The 16178-nt window shown below is 36.1% G+C and overlaps 1 protein-coding gene across 5 annotated transcripts in view; it reads right to left on the bottom strand.

The window, feature by feature from the left end:
• The window catches only part of BBS9 (Bardet-Biedl syndrome 9), a 319236-nt gene that overhangs the window by 250549 nt on the left and 52509 nt on the right, over positions 1 to 16178 (bottom strand). For all 5 annotated transcript variants that reach the window (XR_010387693.1, XM_026100770.2, XM_064506543.1 and 2 more), the window contains 3 exons: positions 8082 to 8263; positions 4446 to 4522; positions 1316 to 1369 (listed from right to left, as the gene is read on the bottom strand). Coding sequence is in view for 4 of the 5 variants with exons in the window: in XM_026100770.2 (XP_025956555.2) it covers positions 1316 to 1369; positions 4446 to 4522; positions 8082 to 8263 (313 nt within the window). In the remaining variant the exon portion in view is untranslated. The remainder of the gene's footprint in view (positions 1 to 1315; positions 1370 to 4445; positions 4523 to 8081; positions 8264 to 16178) is intronic.

Here is a 16178-nt window from a genome sequence, read left to right as displayed (position 1 = left end):
TGCATGATAACTCCTAGATTTACTATCTTGGTTCTGTTAAAATGTGCAAGATGCATGAACAGGGAAATAGAATGGGAAAGTATAAAATCTTTCCACAAAAAGCATATTCAACACATGAACAAATCCATACTGATTTTAAATAGCACTTGGCATTGGCCTTATATTAGAGATAATGATCGGATGAGAGAGAATAATGGGCATTACCTGCATTCCTAATACTAAAATCGTAACCCCTCTCCAAAACAGAATTTGGCAATTGTATACAATACTTTCATCTACAACAAGTCACCTATACAATGTATTAGCTCCAATGTAAACTAAGTACTGATAAATTCATACATCTCCAGAGGTAATTTGTGTTATATATTTTAAGACACCCATATGTTCACAGTCCGATTCTAAGCCCAGGGCAGTTCATCTAAACTTCTTTGGGTTTTCATAGCAAAACTATCACAACTCAGTCAGGATTAGAATTTAATCTTATATCATCTTAGCATAAAAAGAAGTATAGAAGGATGCTGGACTAAATGAAATTAAACTACACTAATGTAAGAGAAACTGATTCAATAATAGTCCAGTTAGGTTTTGAACTTTTCACTCCAGACAGAGGGAAAACTTGCAAGGTTCTCAAAAACAAGGCCGTGATTTTGCTCTGCTGGTACTCCCAGAAGCCACCATCAAACTGAGAAATAAAATCACAGTCCTTTGGGTGCAATACCAAGGAGAAATTGCACTTGCAGAGAACACACACACACACACACACACACACACACACACACACACACACACACACACACACACGCTTTCTTTAAAATCAAGCACAGGCAGAAACCCTCAGTGAGGGCTAAAATAGTGTGAATTTTAAATTAGATTTTCTGACTTTTCTGGTAATAATAACTAAAAATATGAATTTTTTTTAGAAAACAAAGTCTATTTTTGCTTATTTATAACTAAAGAAGCAGCTGAAGATAACAATTTTCAAGTTTTGCACAAACTGACATATATTCCCTTTGAAAAATGTTGTAAAAATTGTTCTTAAAATTTCAAAAATAACTTCATCCCATCATAAGTCTTTACATGTCTCTTAAGAGACATAAATATATCAAAAATAAAATTCCAATCACCTTAACTTCAGCAGAAAGCTTGCAAGAAGAGCACTTTGTCATATTAAGAAAAAGAAGGAAGAATTTAGGTATATATTGCATTTGAAATTCTACTAATGTTCATGGTCCCAGTGAAACAGACAGAAAATAGACAGGTTTGCTAGAATTTACCACCACTATCTGAGTGCTACAGTTTGAGCTAGGCACAGTACCTTTACTGTGACTGATGGAACTGCCTCTGCTTTTACCTCACTGTCAACGGCTTGCTGTGAAGAAAAAGATGAAAACTGAGTATATTCAGTATTACACATGAATGAGTGAACACAATGAATGCAATATTACTCTCCTACCATCAACTTGGTAAACAGGCAATTAACTGTAAAGGACTTATCACTTCAATGACAGATTAAAATACACAAAATACATTTCTGAGCTCCTTCTGAAAATATAATGCCTCTGCAAAAAGGCTAGCAAAAGGTCATGAAAGTTGTGTATATAAGAAGCTAATACACTTTGATCTATATATGAATATTTGAAACTGTTTTGCTTGGCACACTTCTTTCTACTGTATATTTATTCAAATTTTGGAAATTCCTTCTGTTATTCAGCAAGGAAAGGTGACTTCCAATCCACCAATATATTATATACACACCACAGTATGTACTATATAATCACCGCACACTATCTTACAATCAGAATAATATATCTTGAACTTCAAAAGAAAATTATGGTGGGCATCTTGTTGCTCCCACTTATGTCTAAGTCAATAAGCGATTCCATCAAAAGCAAAATTCATCTTGGTCATGCAGGTTTTTTGAATATCTTGTTTTATGCTCATATATCATTTTGCAAGGGCAGTCTCTACAGTTTAAGGAAGTATTCTTATTTGTCTAAACCTTTTTTTTTCTTTTTTTTTTTTTTTAAGAATTACTTAACTATTGCTAAAATACCAAAATGCACTAACGTAAAATTATACTTTCTCATGATAAAACAGTAAATTAAGAACAATCTGATGCACTCTAACCCACCCTCCTTTTCATCCCAAGATGCTAGTGTAAGGTCCACATCTGCAGAGTTCTTGAGAAGTCAAAAAGTCAGTAGGCTCCCTCTGGGTTCTACAAGTAGGTCTTTCATATAGATACATACCTACATACCTATGTATGCATAAATAAATATATATATATATTTATATTTGCAGTTTAAAAACATAAGGACTTTCACACCGGATCAAAAGATTGGTCTGTCAAGCCCACCATCTCTAATGGGGACCAGTGGTTGATCCTGAAGCAATAGCACAGGAGGCAAAGAGGGTGATCCCTGCCCAGGTATACCATATCCAGCTTTCAGAAATCAGCTCGGGCTTCCTGAATCAGAGGCTGCATTCAGGAGGTGGGTTTAAATAACCAGAACTGTCCTCCATTTGCTTATCTAATCCATTTTAACATGCTTATACTCTTTGCTTCTACCCACCCACATGGCAATTTAAGTCTGTTCACAAGCGCAGAGATAATATTCGCAAGCCTGTAGTATCTGAGATCACTGTGGAAGCCTGAAAATTGTTCTGAGATTTGCTGTGCTGATTCTTCCCCATGAAGTGCCTTATCGGACTGTCCTCCTCTAGATGGTTACTGAAAGAACCCCTAGGAAATTCTACCTCACAGGAAATTAAGATATAGTGACAGCCGTGAACACTACAGATTCAAGGCTGTGGTTCGTTTGATATACTGAGTTGCTTATAGCTGAAACGGATCATTTACATCTGCAAGATTAAGCAAATGAATACAACAACATCAGAGCGTTCTGTGGATCTAATAGTTCTAAGCGATGTGACCTAATTACTGCTGCTAGCCAAGATCCTGTCACTCTCTTTCCCTTTTTCCACCAATTAGTCTTTTCAACATACAAGCGCCAGGACATATTAAAAAACTTCTCTTTATCAAATAATATTAGTAATATTAATAACAGACTTTATTTAAAGATAGCTGTTAGATTTGTAAAAGAAAGTGTTAAAAAGCAGTTTCATGTGTGTTTTTAAAACAATAAGTAGCCCTGAAAATCAGTTTTACAGAAATCAGTGGCCAGAAATGATTAATTATAGTTATACTTGTAAAATGAGGTACACATTTGAAAGGTTCATGTGAAAAATTTCAGGAGAGAAGATAAACTCTCCTAAATTTTATTTTAATTTTTTATAAACTACATATGCATATTAGATGAGTAAACTCTAATTAGATTGCTGCATCAGAGAGTAGCAAATGATACCTTGTCAGAGAAAGATCACTTCTTGTGATGCATCTTTGGGTGTTTTGTACCTTTTATCTTTAAGAGATCCACAGGAGGACACTTATTGCTGTTTCATCTCATATTATTAACTGCTGTAACATTTCTCGCTATTAGAAATTTATTCCAAACTCTAAGGAAATTTTCCTTTGCCTAGTTTTGCTTGGCTAAAATCGAAAGGTCCCCAGACAGAAGATAATAGATAAATTCAGTTATTCTAATTAACATAATAAGCATACATAATTAACATAACAGCACATTTTAATAGACATACTTCTGGGTGTTATGCACAAGCTCAGTCCCACAAATATAAACAAATATATAATAATCACACATTTCAGATGTTTTAACTGTGTTTATGACATAATGCTTACGCTATATGACAAGCTGTAAAATAAGTTGGAATTTTTGCCATCTTTCTGCCCTGTCTCCTTTAAACTTTTTTTGTAAGGTGAATAATTGTATTTGGCCACATTTGCAATGCCTCATTCGTATACGTGGGACTGCAGATAAAAGTGCCCAATACTGCTTTATTCAATAAGGATCCATGCACTTTAGTATAGATCCTCTGTGATCAATCATTATTTACTCGTGTATGAAATCAATGTTTTCACAGAATAAACATTCAAATTTCCTGACGCATCTGTTCAAGAAACAAATGCACAAGACAACGTTACCCAAAATGCCAAGGCAAGCAGCCTTAGATGCTATTCATATAAAACAGAGGGAAAGAGAACTTTCAAAATAGCATGTGTTTGCTTGTGCATGGCAAGTTATTAAATTATAAAAAATAAGCCAGCTGCGAAATGTGCTTTTCTCCTACAAAAACAACCCGCATTTCTTTTCTGTTTAAAGATCTAAAAACAGCTTACATCTACTCACCTAACAGGCAGCCGTGAACAACTATGTGTTAGCATTGTATAGCATTTTACATATCTAAACTCCTACATAAAAAACAATAGCTATTGACTTATTTTCAATTTATTTCTAATTTCCATTCCCAAGGATCTGAACTGTTTGTCATCGCTACTGTAAAAATTTCCTTTTTATAAAGGTACATACAGATTCTGCATCCAGTTCAGGTGAAACTTCTGCAGTGACAATTAGATCTCTCTGTCTTTCAGATTTGGGCAAAACATCTGCAAGAAAAAGAGAAAAAGCAAATCAGCTCTCCTTTAACAAATGTTCAGTTAAATTTCTAAAATTCAAATGATTTCAACAGCATCAAATTTATCAGAATTTTATGTCATTAATATCATTATAGCAACTACTGTAAAGGAAAAAATAGCAATGCCTGTTTTTTGAACAAAGAAGTTTTTCAATTTTGCAACTTAAACTTGGATTCCAGTCTGGATTTCTGTCTTATGGATGATAAAGTATTTAGATGTGTTTCGTAACGGGATTTTACAGCCACTACCCACGGTCTTCAAGGACTCCAGAAAGCCTGTAAGGAATTTTGAAACTTCTTTCATCACATATATACATGTATAGTAAATACAACTCCATTTCCAAAACACATGGCACATATCTCTCATGGTACACTTTCATCTAAATAATTTGGTAGTTAATACATTAGACAAATATTCTGTGACTAATACTGGAACATAATTAGAATGCATTTTAGAAATTCCTCTGCATGGGAAGGTATAATAAAGTTTTACATACAGAATGCTATATGGAGTTTGGTTGTAATATGGTGATTCCAAGGAATGTCTACATACAAGGCAAAAAATGCTACCAACTGTTTTATATCCAAGATATAAAACTTTATGCAGATTCACATGTGTAAAGAAGTTGTAAGGGTTAAAAGCAAGGTATTTAAATATCGTGAGGAATTACATAATCTTTTCTGGAAAAAAAAAATACTCTCTTAACTCCTTAAATTATTTGTGTCTTTCTGAAAAGTACTTTTATTTCTTAATATTAAATGTATTGGAAAAAGAAAAAAAAAGAAGTTTTAGCTCCTAACGTAGCAAACAGTAAACACTCAAACTAACTAAGAAATTAACATATCAACTGAATAATTAAGGAAAGCGAGCACATCCAGAAAGCTGCAAGAATTTTATTACACCTAGAGTACTAAAGATGACCTTAGAACTAGCTGGTAGCACATTATGTCTCCTTCTAACAATAAAGATGGGGGAAGGATTTAAGGATTCTGATGAAAAGGAGAACAAGTTTTCTTTCCATTTTCTTGTGGTCAGAAACAATGCCTCCCTTTACAACAAGAAAAAAATAGCGAAACCAAAACATTTTGCCTCCAATATCATCTACTAAAGAAGCCAAAGCCTGTTTCATACTATCATAATCAAATGCACACAGCTGGTTTTGCCAATGGTACACAACTAGCACAACCCATTCCACCTATACGAATAAGAAAAGATCTATCTTTTCCAACCCTATTTAATCTTTTTTCTTCAGGTTGTTTCTTCAAGCAAACTGTGACACAAGGTCTGCCACACAGTCATTCTTCTATTAGAAAAAGGACAGAGACCACAGCCTAAGTTTACACATAGGCATCAGTTTTTTGTTAGTATTAAACTACACCAAAGCACCCATGTTTAATCAGTTATATATCCAGACTGATGCAAGTAACATTAGATTTAAGTTAATATAACAGTTAAAAAAGGTTTTAAAATATTACAACAGTTTATAATATAAATCCTTCTTCCCTGAAAGTATAAAGTGACTAAAGTTCAACAGTTTAATGGTCAGCACTGGACAGAAAGACAAAACATATTTATGGAAATAACCACTCTACATTTTTAATATGATGATCTAATTCTAAAAACTTTCCATTTTTGGAAGTCAAAATGAAACAAAGAAAAATTAATTCCATATAAGGGCAGACAGTTTTTAGAACAACACAAGATCTTACTGCACACATATGAATACACAAGACAGAAAAATCAATGGTTCATTTTAAAGACCACATTTAAAGTAACTGAATGGTGACCTGTGTTCAAAAGCGTTTGTATTCAACTATCCATGATTAAGTTATTTTAGGACTCAGGTAAAGATCTGAAAAAAGGCCAAAATGAGACAAAAGCAAAACATCACAAATTAAAAGGCATTTTTATAAAATTTTTCATGTTTTGTTGTAACAAAAGTTTTCTGGTAAGTTTTACATCCAATTAAAATTAAGCAAGATCTCTTTAGACCACCTCTCCAAAAGAAAAGAACATCAGTAAGATCTGTGAAAACAGTACTGTGACACCTTAGAAAGATTGTAAGGAAGAAAAAAAATTAACAGAGGGATAAAAAGAGGAAAAAGTCAGCAATATTCACAATAAACATGGCAATCTCACAACAGTATATTTTTATTAGAGAAGTTATAAAGGACAGTTAAGTTTTTCTCTCCCCCCTGCCCCCCCTTTTATTCCCCCCTCTCGCCCCCTTCTCCTCCCCTCTACCTCTCTACCTCCTTCTCCTCCCCTCTCCACCCCCCACTCCCTTCTCCTCCTTTCCCACCCCTCTCCCCACTTTTTTCCCACCTCCCCTCCCGCTTCCTGTTCCCTCCCTATATATTTGGCACAACATATCAAAATGCAAGTTATAGAAAAGTTGCTCACAAATTGATTGATTCCCTCCATCATGCTTTTCTTCCTATAGGTTATGATAGCCAGACAAAATGTTCTAATATTTGCAGTAAAGATTATGGTAAAAGCAATGGAACTTTAGATATGTGTGCATGTTTAAATAACCAATTACTGGATTTGTTAAAGTAAAAAACCCTGATACTAGTCTATCACAATAGTAATGGAAAAAGTTACATGCAATTACAGAGAATAAATCTTTGACTTGAAGAATGAAGTTAATGAATGCAGCTAACAAACTACTCTTTTTCTACAGACTCCAACTGTGTGCTTTCTAGCTCCCTTTTTCACATAAATAACTATAATTTTTAATATACATTTTGAGAACATGTTAACTATCCCCAAGAAAAGATTTTAACTGGTACTTTCTACTTGTCTAAGATCTTTTTTCCACAGTTTCCTGTAAAATGACATGCTTCCGATTCCCAATGCAAGACAGATGTACTGTTTGAAAACTCAAGTTATGAAAACACAATCTTTGAAGGATCTTTGTGGAAATACTGTGCCATTATTTGAACAAGTGCAATATAAGTTATTAGCAACGCGTTTAAATTCCAGAGCTTAACATGATCAGTTATTCTGTGCAATACTTTTCATATCTCTCGCCATGTTCAAATATAACTGCTTCTGAAAGAGGTAGCAGAACAGTTGCTTTAACACAATTCATTCTTTGTTAATTGCATGACATTTAAGAAGCCGTTTGTAATAAAAAATAGAACTTGGCAACACTTTTGCTCTTTCTAAAGGCTGAAAAGTATATTGGACTGCATGCATGAAATTACGGAAATTTTCTTCCCTTCTTTTACCTGCAATTTTTCTCTGAAACCTAGCACTAGTAAGAATTCTCTGCAATCTGACATAAATATCTTGCAAGTTCCAACGGACATTATGAAAATAAAAATACACTGTGTATCCAAGAGCCATACAGTCTATGATTTAGTTTGTATGTTTGTCATCAGGAGAAAGTGAACTTTTTTAAGTTGAACATATTAAATATTACATTTCCTGTAAAACATGATTTAAATATAGAGCAATTTACAGGGCTAAGTGAGAGCCAGGCAGTTAGAAGTATGTACAACTGTAGAAAAGGGAGGGAGTGTACCTTGTGTTTTTGAGGCTTCCTTGATAATTTTCTGAAGCTGTTTCATTTCAGCATCAAGTTCCTCATAGTTTATTTCCCTAGATTCGATCTTGGGAGCCTGGAATAGCGAAGGATCAGTTCCAAGGTAGGAACACTGAAGATGCCCACTGTCACTCAGAGTAACTATAACACCCCTCAGATCTCTGCATAAAAAAAATAAATAAATAAAGCTTATTAAGAAATGGGAAAGAATCACACAAGCAACACTGAATTTTTAGGCTGTTTCTATTTATCTGTCTACAAGTATAACAGAACTCTATAAACAGAATTTAATGAGATTCTTTGACCAAAAGAAAACAACAGTATTTATTCTTCTATTCACATGTGTTTATGAATATTAGTCTTGCTTATTACAATTACAGCTAAGGAGCAATCTAGGTTAGATAGATTACTAAGGCAAAATAAATATCATCCAAATAACTCAGAATCTGTATAAACAAAACAGGCAAAGGAAATGACCAGAACAAACAAGCAGAATAGACAGTACAATTGTTGTAACCATTTTTATTCACAAATTGTTACTCAAATTTTTTTGAAGTATAGATATTCACGTTGGTATGCAGGAAGACGAATTAGCTAATTAGAAAACAAAATAAGGGAAGGAAAAGGATACATTAGAACAAATCATTAATCAAATGGAAAGAACATTCACACTGCAGACAGCAGGAAGGACTCTGACGGCATCAGCAGCACCCCTTATACTTTGGACTGCGGCTGCAGCTACTGTGTTGGCTTCAAGCCCTGGCTAGCTGCTCCTTCCAATATCTTTCTGAAAGGAGGCATAGAGCCAGAAGATTCCCTTAGATTGCTCTAGATCAACACAAATTAGTGCCTCATTAGCTATGCCCTAGTCCGTAACACTTTTCTCTCCAGGAACAGCACTTGTTTGATCTTCCTCCTACAAAATCTCACTCCTGTTTTCTTTATCTGATCATGTACCATGCACGCACAACACTTCAGAAAGGTATTTTCACAGATTATGAGACAACTGGGCAAGTACCACCAATATTTTACTTTACCTGAAGGTTATCCAGAATCAGAAGAGGAACTCAACACTAAAGGAAGGCTAGCATAGCTGTTAGTGTAAGCTAGCTAACTTTCCTTCTATTTTTAAAATGATATAACTAAAAGTTTACATTTATTTTCATAATCACAAGATGACAACATACTCAGGCCAGTAATACATTCTTATTCCATACTTAGAGTGTCTTACAGCAGACACTGCCGCTGTGTCAAATACAACTATCATTAAACAAGGTAAAGATATATTGAAAGATCTGTTTAACTAATTCCCAGACATAAAACTTAATTTTAATGAAAAAGTCTAATACACTATCCTGCTAATTAGCCCTACATAAAATATTGTATTATATAAACGTTCAAGCTATAATTTGTAAAGAAATTTTAAAAATTCTTGTAACATATATGGTGGTGCCATTGAAGTACCTCCTCTGATACAATTCTCCCTAAAAAAGCAGGTAGTTATATGAGCAACAGAATTCAATCTGGTTTCCTACAGTGTCCTGAAGCATGGCCCAAGTATATACAGATAGGAGACCTTATTCAAAAATCTAATTTCCAGGGTAACAGTAACTACGAAGGCAAACCAGGCGTCACTGATTCGTTTTTAGAATTGATGGCTGTCAGTCGGACAGTGCCTTTTTAAAGAATGCTAAGGCCGTTATGCAACTGTTGGCTTCAGGATTCCAATCAAAAGTGCCCAAAAAACTCTGCTGTAACTGAGATCATGTGAACTCTGTACAGTTGTATTATAACCATTATAGGCTACTTGTAGGCCTGTAACTAGCAGTGTCCCCCAGGTGTCCAGTACTGCTTAACTTATTCATCAGTGACCTGGACGATGGGGCAGAGTGCACCCTCAGCAAGTTTGCTGATGATACAAAACTGGGACGAGCGGCTGATACGCCAGAGGGTGGTGCTGCCACTCAGAGGATGCCACTCAGGATGGAGAAACAGGCAGAGAGGAACCTCAAGAAGTTCAACAATGGCCAGTGTAGAGTCCTGCACCTAGAGAGGAATAACCCCAGGCACCAGGACAGGCTGGCGGCTGACCTGTTGGAAAGCAGCTCTGCAGAGAAGGACCTGGGGGTCCTGGTGGAACAACCAGTTGGACACGAGTCAGCAGTGTGCTCTTGTGGCAAAGAGGGCCAGTGGTATCCTGCATTGCATTAGGCAGAGCACTGCCAGCACATCAAGGGAGGTAATCCTCCCCCTTGACTCAGCCCTGGTGAGGCCACATCTGGAGTACTGGGTCCAGTGCTGGGCTCCCCAATACAAGAGAGACATGGAGCTACTGGAGTGAGTCCAGCAAAGGGCTACTAAGATGATCAAGGGACTGGAGTAATTCTCATAAGAGGAAAGGCGGAGAGAGCTGGGCCTGTTCAGACTGCAGAACAGAAGATGGAAGGGGGATCCGAAGTATCTGAAGGGAGGGTGCAGTGAGGATGGGGCCAGACTCCTTTCAGTGGTGCCCAGTGATAGGACAAGAGGCAATGGGCACAAACTGAAACACAGGAAATTCCATCTGAACATGAGGAAAAACTTCTTTACTCTGAGGGTAACAGAGCACTGGAAGAGGTTGCCCAGAGAAGTTGTGGAGTCTCCATCCTTGCAGGTATTCAAAAGGTGTCTGGACACGGTTCTGGGCAACATGCTCTAGGTGACCTTGCTTGAGCAGGGGGGCTGGACTAGATGATCTCCAGAGGTCCCTTCCAGCCTCAACCATTCTGTGATAACTGCGTATAGAAATAAGGACCCTATTTGGCAGAACACTATACAAGTAAAATAAGCAGTTGCTGCAGATGATTTTGAGCTTTCTCCTTCTACATAAGGATATTTTTACTGAATGAATGACCTAAATTTCCTGGTTGAATTATGTATATATGGAAACCAAAATTTATCTTTTTAGACTATAGGTATTCTCAGTCTTTCTCTGGAGATTAAAATGCAAGTTCAAAGCACCTTGTGGAATTGAATATACATAGTAGAGAAATACCCTTCCCCTTATCTATTATATAACCTTATCTTAAACAGAACGAGTCTTCTCTTTTGGGGAATCTAATCCCGTTGCCATGGAAAAGCTTCCGGCTACTTGCCCTTTTGTGAATGTATATCAACATTCACTGCAAGAACTCTCAGCAAACTATAATAGGATGGTGTGTCTGTCAGCACCAAAATTCCTCATTACCTAGTTTCTTGTATCTATTCATAAAGCAACCAGGATTGGTCATAATCCTGTACAAGTACACTGGACTGAGAGAAACCTGTGTGCCTATGCTGTGACCTTTGTTCCAGAGTGGGAGTAGGAAAACGGCTTTGGTTCAAACATACTGTTGATAGAGTTATCCAAAAGTAAAGTACACTAAAGCAAATTATCTTCTAAAAGTAAATTATCTTCTAAATACTATCTGTACAACGAAATACATTCTTCGTAATAAATAAGCAGAATTCTAAAGTGACAACAGAGCTTGCTGTCAGCAAACAAAGGGACATGGTGTGATCTAAAAATGAGACTGCTCCTTTCCACTGGTTCTGGCAGTCATGCCTTTCCCCAGAGAGCCAGTTTACGTAATTAAACCAGCAGAAAACTACTTTTTCTTTCCTTCCTAACTTTTCTTCTTGTAGTTTAGAGAGCTAAATCAGGGCTTCAAAAGGTCAGATTTGCACCAGAGTTACTGCAATGGAAAGAGCAGGCATGCACAGCCAGAACTGGAACTGGGGAGAGCAACACCATCGCCCCTTCAGAGGCAGCAAATTCTTACTTTGCCTTGACTTCTCTAGTCAAGCTACATGCTCAAACATCCTGTCAGAATGAATCTTGCATGGCAACTAAGATCTTTTACTCGCAAATACTTCTTTTGGGGGGAGGGCAGGGTGAATGACTTTTTGGGTTGTTTGGAGATAATTTGTCTAGTTTCTCTTGAAGATTCTGCTCTAAATTTTCAGTCAGGTTTATAGCTCTTCCCTAAATACACTTGATATTCAACTATAAACAATGCATCACTATGCTGGTTTTGACCAAGACAAAAGATCTGTCTTCTAGCTCAGATACCGATTTGTCTATAATATTCTGCAAAACAGCATTTCACCTTTAAGTGAAGATAAACAAGGTATTTGTTTAGGAAGACTAACCACTCTTCAGATACATTGAACATGACTTCCTTAAAAGTATAAAGGAAGACATCTTTGGCCAGCTCTACTATGCTCTACCTTATGAATGATAAATGTTAACCAGGAGCCATTTTCTTATTTCCAAAGAAAGTCTTCCTTACAAAGGATAAGTTTTCCATTGTCAGAAGCTTCGGAAGTTGATTCTTACTTTTTCTTCCCAAGTCTGTTTTAGAAGTAAGACCTCCTCTGAATCTGAGATCCTCTTTTCTTGGTAGAATCAATACTGCTATTTTAGTTGTCTAACTTATGAGATTTGATTTTCTACCTAATATGATATTTTAGTTTAACACTGGGGTTTTAGTCAGTAATCTTCACTTAGATTTTATAATATCCTCAGAGGAATTTGAGCATTTACAAGAAACCATGAATTAAATAATTTTTAAACATGTTTTTGTTACTTTTAAGTTCCTTAGAAGCCACTGGCATCTTACCCACGAAAAGATGCATAGAACCTCTGAAATGAGGTTTCATAAAAGATTCTTTCTCAGTTTTATGACTATAGTCCCATTTCTTAGTGGCAGTGGCCAGAAAGAAGTTAATTCCCATTCCACTGCCATCAGAAATCCATGTCTGATTCCCTGAAGGAATGAAACTTGTCAGGTGTAAGACAACTGCTATTACTGACACTGGTGAAAGCATTTCTGCAGAACTAACAAGCTTCTCTGCAGCTCACAAAACGCTCTAGGGCTGAGGATGGTAATCTCTCCCAAAAATATACTTTAAGAAGAAAAAGTAGAAGACTGCTAATACTGCTTTGCAACTTTTATAACCAGTACCTTTGCTAACCGCTGTACCGTGAAGGTGATGGTCTAGTTGTAACCCCTAAGCTTCGGGGTTTGCATACAAGATCTCTGAAAAATTCAAAACTCACAAATCAAGATGACAAGAAGTAGAACTAAGTGAGAGCCCTGGTTCCTGTAGCCACTCAAGTATTTGTTGCAGATGTTGATTTCCTTGCTCGGGCCTGGGCCTGTTGTTGGAATTATATGCCAAACTGGCCAGATAGGGCTCTATTCATCCTGGTCTTCTTTCTCCAGATGCCCAAAAGGCTCTAAACAACACACATCTGTGCCACATTTACAGAATCCTGGGATGGCACATGGACCAAATACATTGGACTCACTCCCAAATTATGTGTGCGCTAATACAAGGAGACTAACTGTTGTAAATACTGAGGGCATAATTCAGTTTTGGTAAGGTTTGCAAACTACACCTTACAGACAGGACCTTGCTCAACGTCTGCTTGGTGTTTGCAAAGAACTTTGCCATAGTTGCCACAGCTGCAGAGAAGTCTCAAAAAAGGAAGACTATAGAAACAAATCCTTGTAGCTGAAGCTACCATGCTACAAAATACACAATCTTGTGAATTGAAAGAAAATAAAAAGATCATGAATTGCTATTTAGCTACAACAAGTAATGCCAAAGTTACTGAAATAGAAAAGAAAGAAGAAAAACAGGAGAACAGGAGAATTGCATCATGAACCTGTTCCACAACTGGAGAAAGAAAACTCTGACACTCTGACACAATTATTCAAATTTTCCAGCAATGGCTTTGGACTATCTTTAAATTTCTTTCCTGAGGACAGGAATCTGTTAAGCTAAGAAGGAAGGATCCATGAGGAGATCTGAGTGTAAATCAAAGGGTATGAAGAAATATAGTTACACTGTTAGCCACAAATCTTTGATGATATACTACTATAATACATTTAAATGTGGTGCATTCAAAAATCGCAGTGCTCCTTATGCATCTTTAGGCTGGCAGTCATATTCACAGATAAGCAGTCTATCAAACCAAACCTCAATGAGGTGATCTGCCTATCCAAATGAACTTTTCCCTAAAAACTCTGGAGTTTATGTCAGCAAAAAGTTTGGATTATAGAATGCATATGAAAAAAGTCGGCCTTAAAATAAACCTGTGCTCATTTTGATCAACTTTCCTTTTAGCCCTGATGTCATTCAAGTCTGCTGTGGCTCAGAGGCAAAAGCGTTGTTTTAGGCAAGCAGCATAACTAATGGCACCTAGCCTTTGCTCCAACTACTATTCTGCCGGGTCCTAAAGAAAAAGATTGCTCAATATGAAACATATAGGAATACAGAACAGCTATTTCCAATAATTCTTCCATGTTAATTCTGTCCCTGAATTTGTAGATCAACAGAAACCATAAGAGAAATATAGGCGACAAGTTGCAACACCTGATATATAGTATATGAATTTATCTGTTGGAATGTTTGTCATCCAGTCAGATTGCTTTATTTTCTCAGGCTTTTATAACAGTGGTTGGAGATGGAGGGGTGGGGGGAGCAGTGTATTTAACAGTTTTATGGTAGTTTCCCTACAGCTACTGCACTCATACAATATCCCTGCAAATACCATTACTTCATTTGGCACATTTGGCACACAATCTGCAATTTCAATTACTTGTTAAATTTCTTTTATCGTAAACTATTTTTTTTATTATATATCACACAATAGTCAAAGTAATAGCAAATCTAAAGGGACACTTTAACAGAGAGGAACTCAAAGTATGAAACAAATTATTCTGGTATCTAAAATAACTTTACAGTACAAAGCAACTCCTACACACACATGGTAAAAATTTGAAAATCTATCTTTTATTGGATTTTAGTAATAATAATGGCACATGCTTTCTGTAGGTCTTCTCTTACTAAACAAATTGCTCACAACATAATTCTTCAACAAATCAAACTGCTTTGCATGTTTCCAGTTTTATAATACCAAAGCGATCATTCAAAAATTGACCTTGAATTATGGATTCAGCTTCTCTAATTTCTACTTAACGGACAAACCAAGGCATTATTCCATAGGTTTGGTTATTGACACTATTTACAGCTTTAATTATTTATATTTGTAATAATATATAAAACTTTTACTTCCAAATTTCAAATGCAGTCTTAATTTATATTATTCATACCAATAATTTTAGAAAGCAAAGTGTTCTGCAATACTACTTTCAGTTCCTTATTGGTAATGTATTACTTATAAATAACTGAATTCGGAAACATTCCTGAACTGCACTCAATCATTTTGAATCAAGTCTCTCCTCATTTTATCATCCTGTGAAGCCAACTTTTACATGCAATAGCATAACTAAAATTATTTTTGGTGCTCTTGGAAACTCCAGTCGTTCTAAGTCTCACTACCATTTCCACCTCACTTTAGCAGTAACTGTGTGAAGTATTTGATAAAATGCTGAAGGAAGATCAGACTAGTTGTAATAAACTCTAAGAACTTTCTAACATGAAGTAATGGGAGTAAAAGTCAAAAGACCATCTTAATCTGCCATAGAACACATTCTCTGAAATCAGATCGTTGGCTGAATATTTAAAGTCTACCTGATGGAATTCAGTGCCAGCTACCACTCATATTTATCTATATCTGGGCATCAACAGATCTCCCTCTGGCTCCTTTGAAAACTACTTCCTCATTAAAATTCTCTGCTCAGCTTTGCAGCAGAGAGAGTAATTTTTGTATATATAAGGCTTCCCCATTCTGCTACTACAAATGAAGACAAATAACCTGTTTGATCACAAAAACTGGAATTCCTTTAAGGCTATCTACATTATGTATTAAACATGCTTTGCACACTCCGAAGAGGGCATGCAACATATAAAATATTTTATTATAATTATTTAATATTGAATAGCATTAAGTAGCAAAGAGTTTGTGCTGTTCCTGTATGGAAAAGCAGTCCTCATGCTTCCCATTTGTGTGATAATTTTGGACAGGTGATCTTAGCAGAATGCCAGACACAAATCCAGGTAAAAAGATGTACGAAATACATGTAAGCGGAAGAGGGAGATGAAACGTGATTTCATCATACAAACTCAGTTTAAAAAAGAGAAGTT

Source organism: Dromaius novaehollandiae, chromosome 2 (genome assembly GCF_036370855.1).
Source record: "Dromaius novaehollandiae isolate bDroNov1 chromosome 2, bDroNov1.hap1, whole genome shotgun sequence".
Lineage (NCBI taxonomy): Eukaryota > Metazoa > Chordata > Aves > Casuariiformes > Dromaiidae > Dromaius > Dromaius novaehollandiae.
Note: the sequence above shows the minus strand (reverse complement) of the source record. Positions and strands in the feature narration are given on the sequence as shown.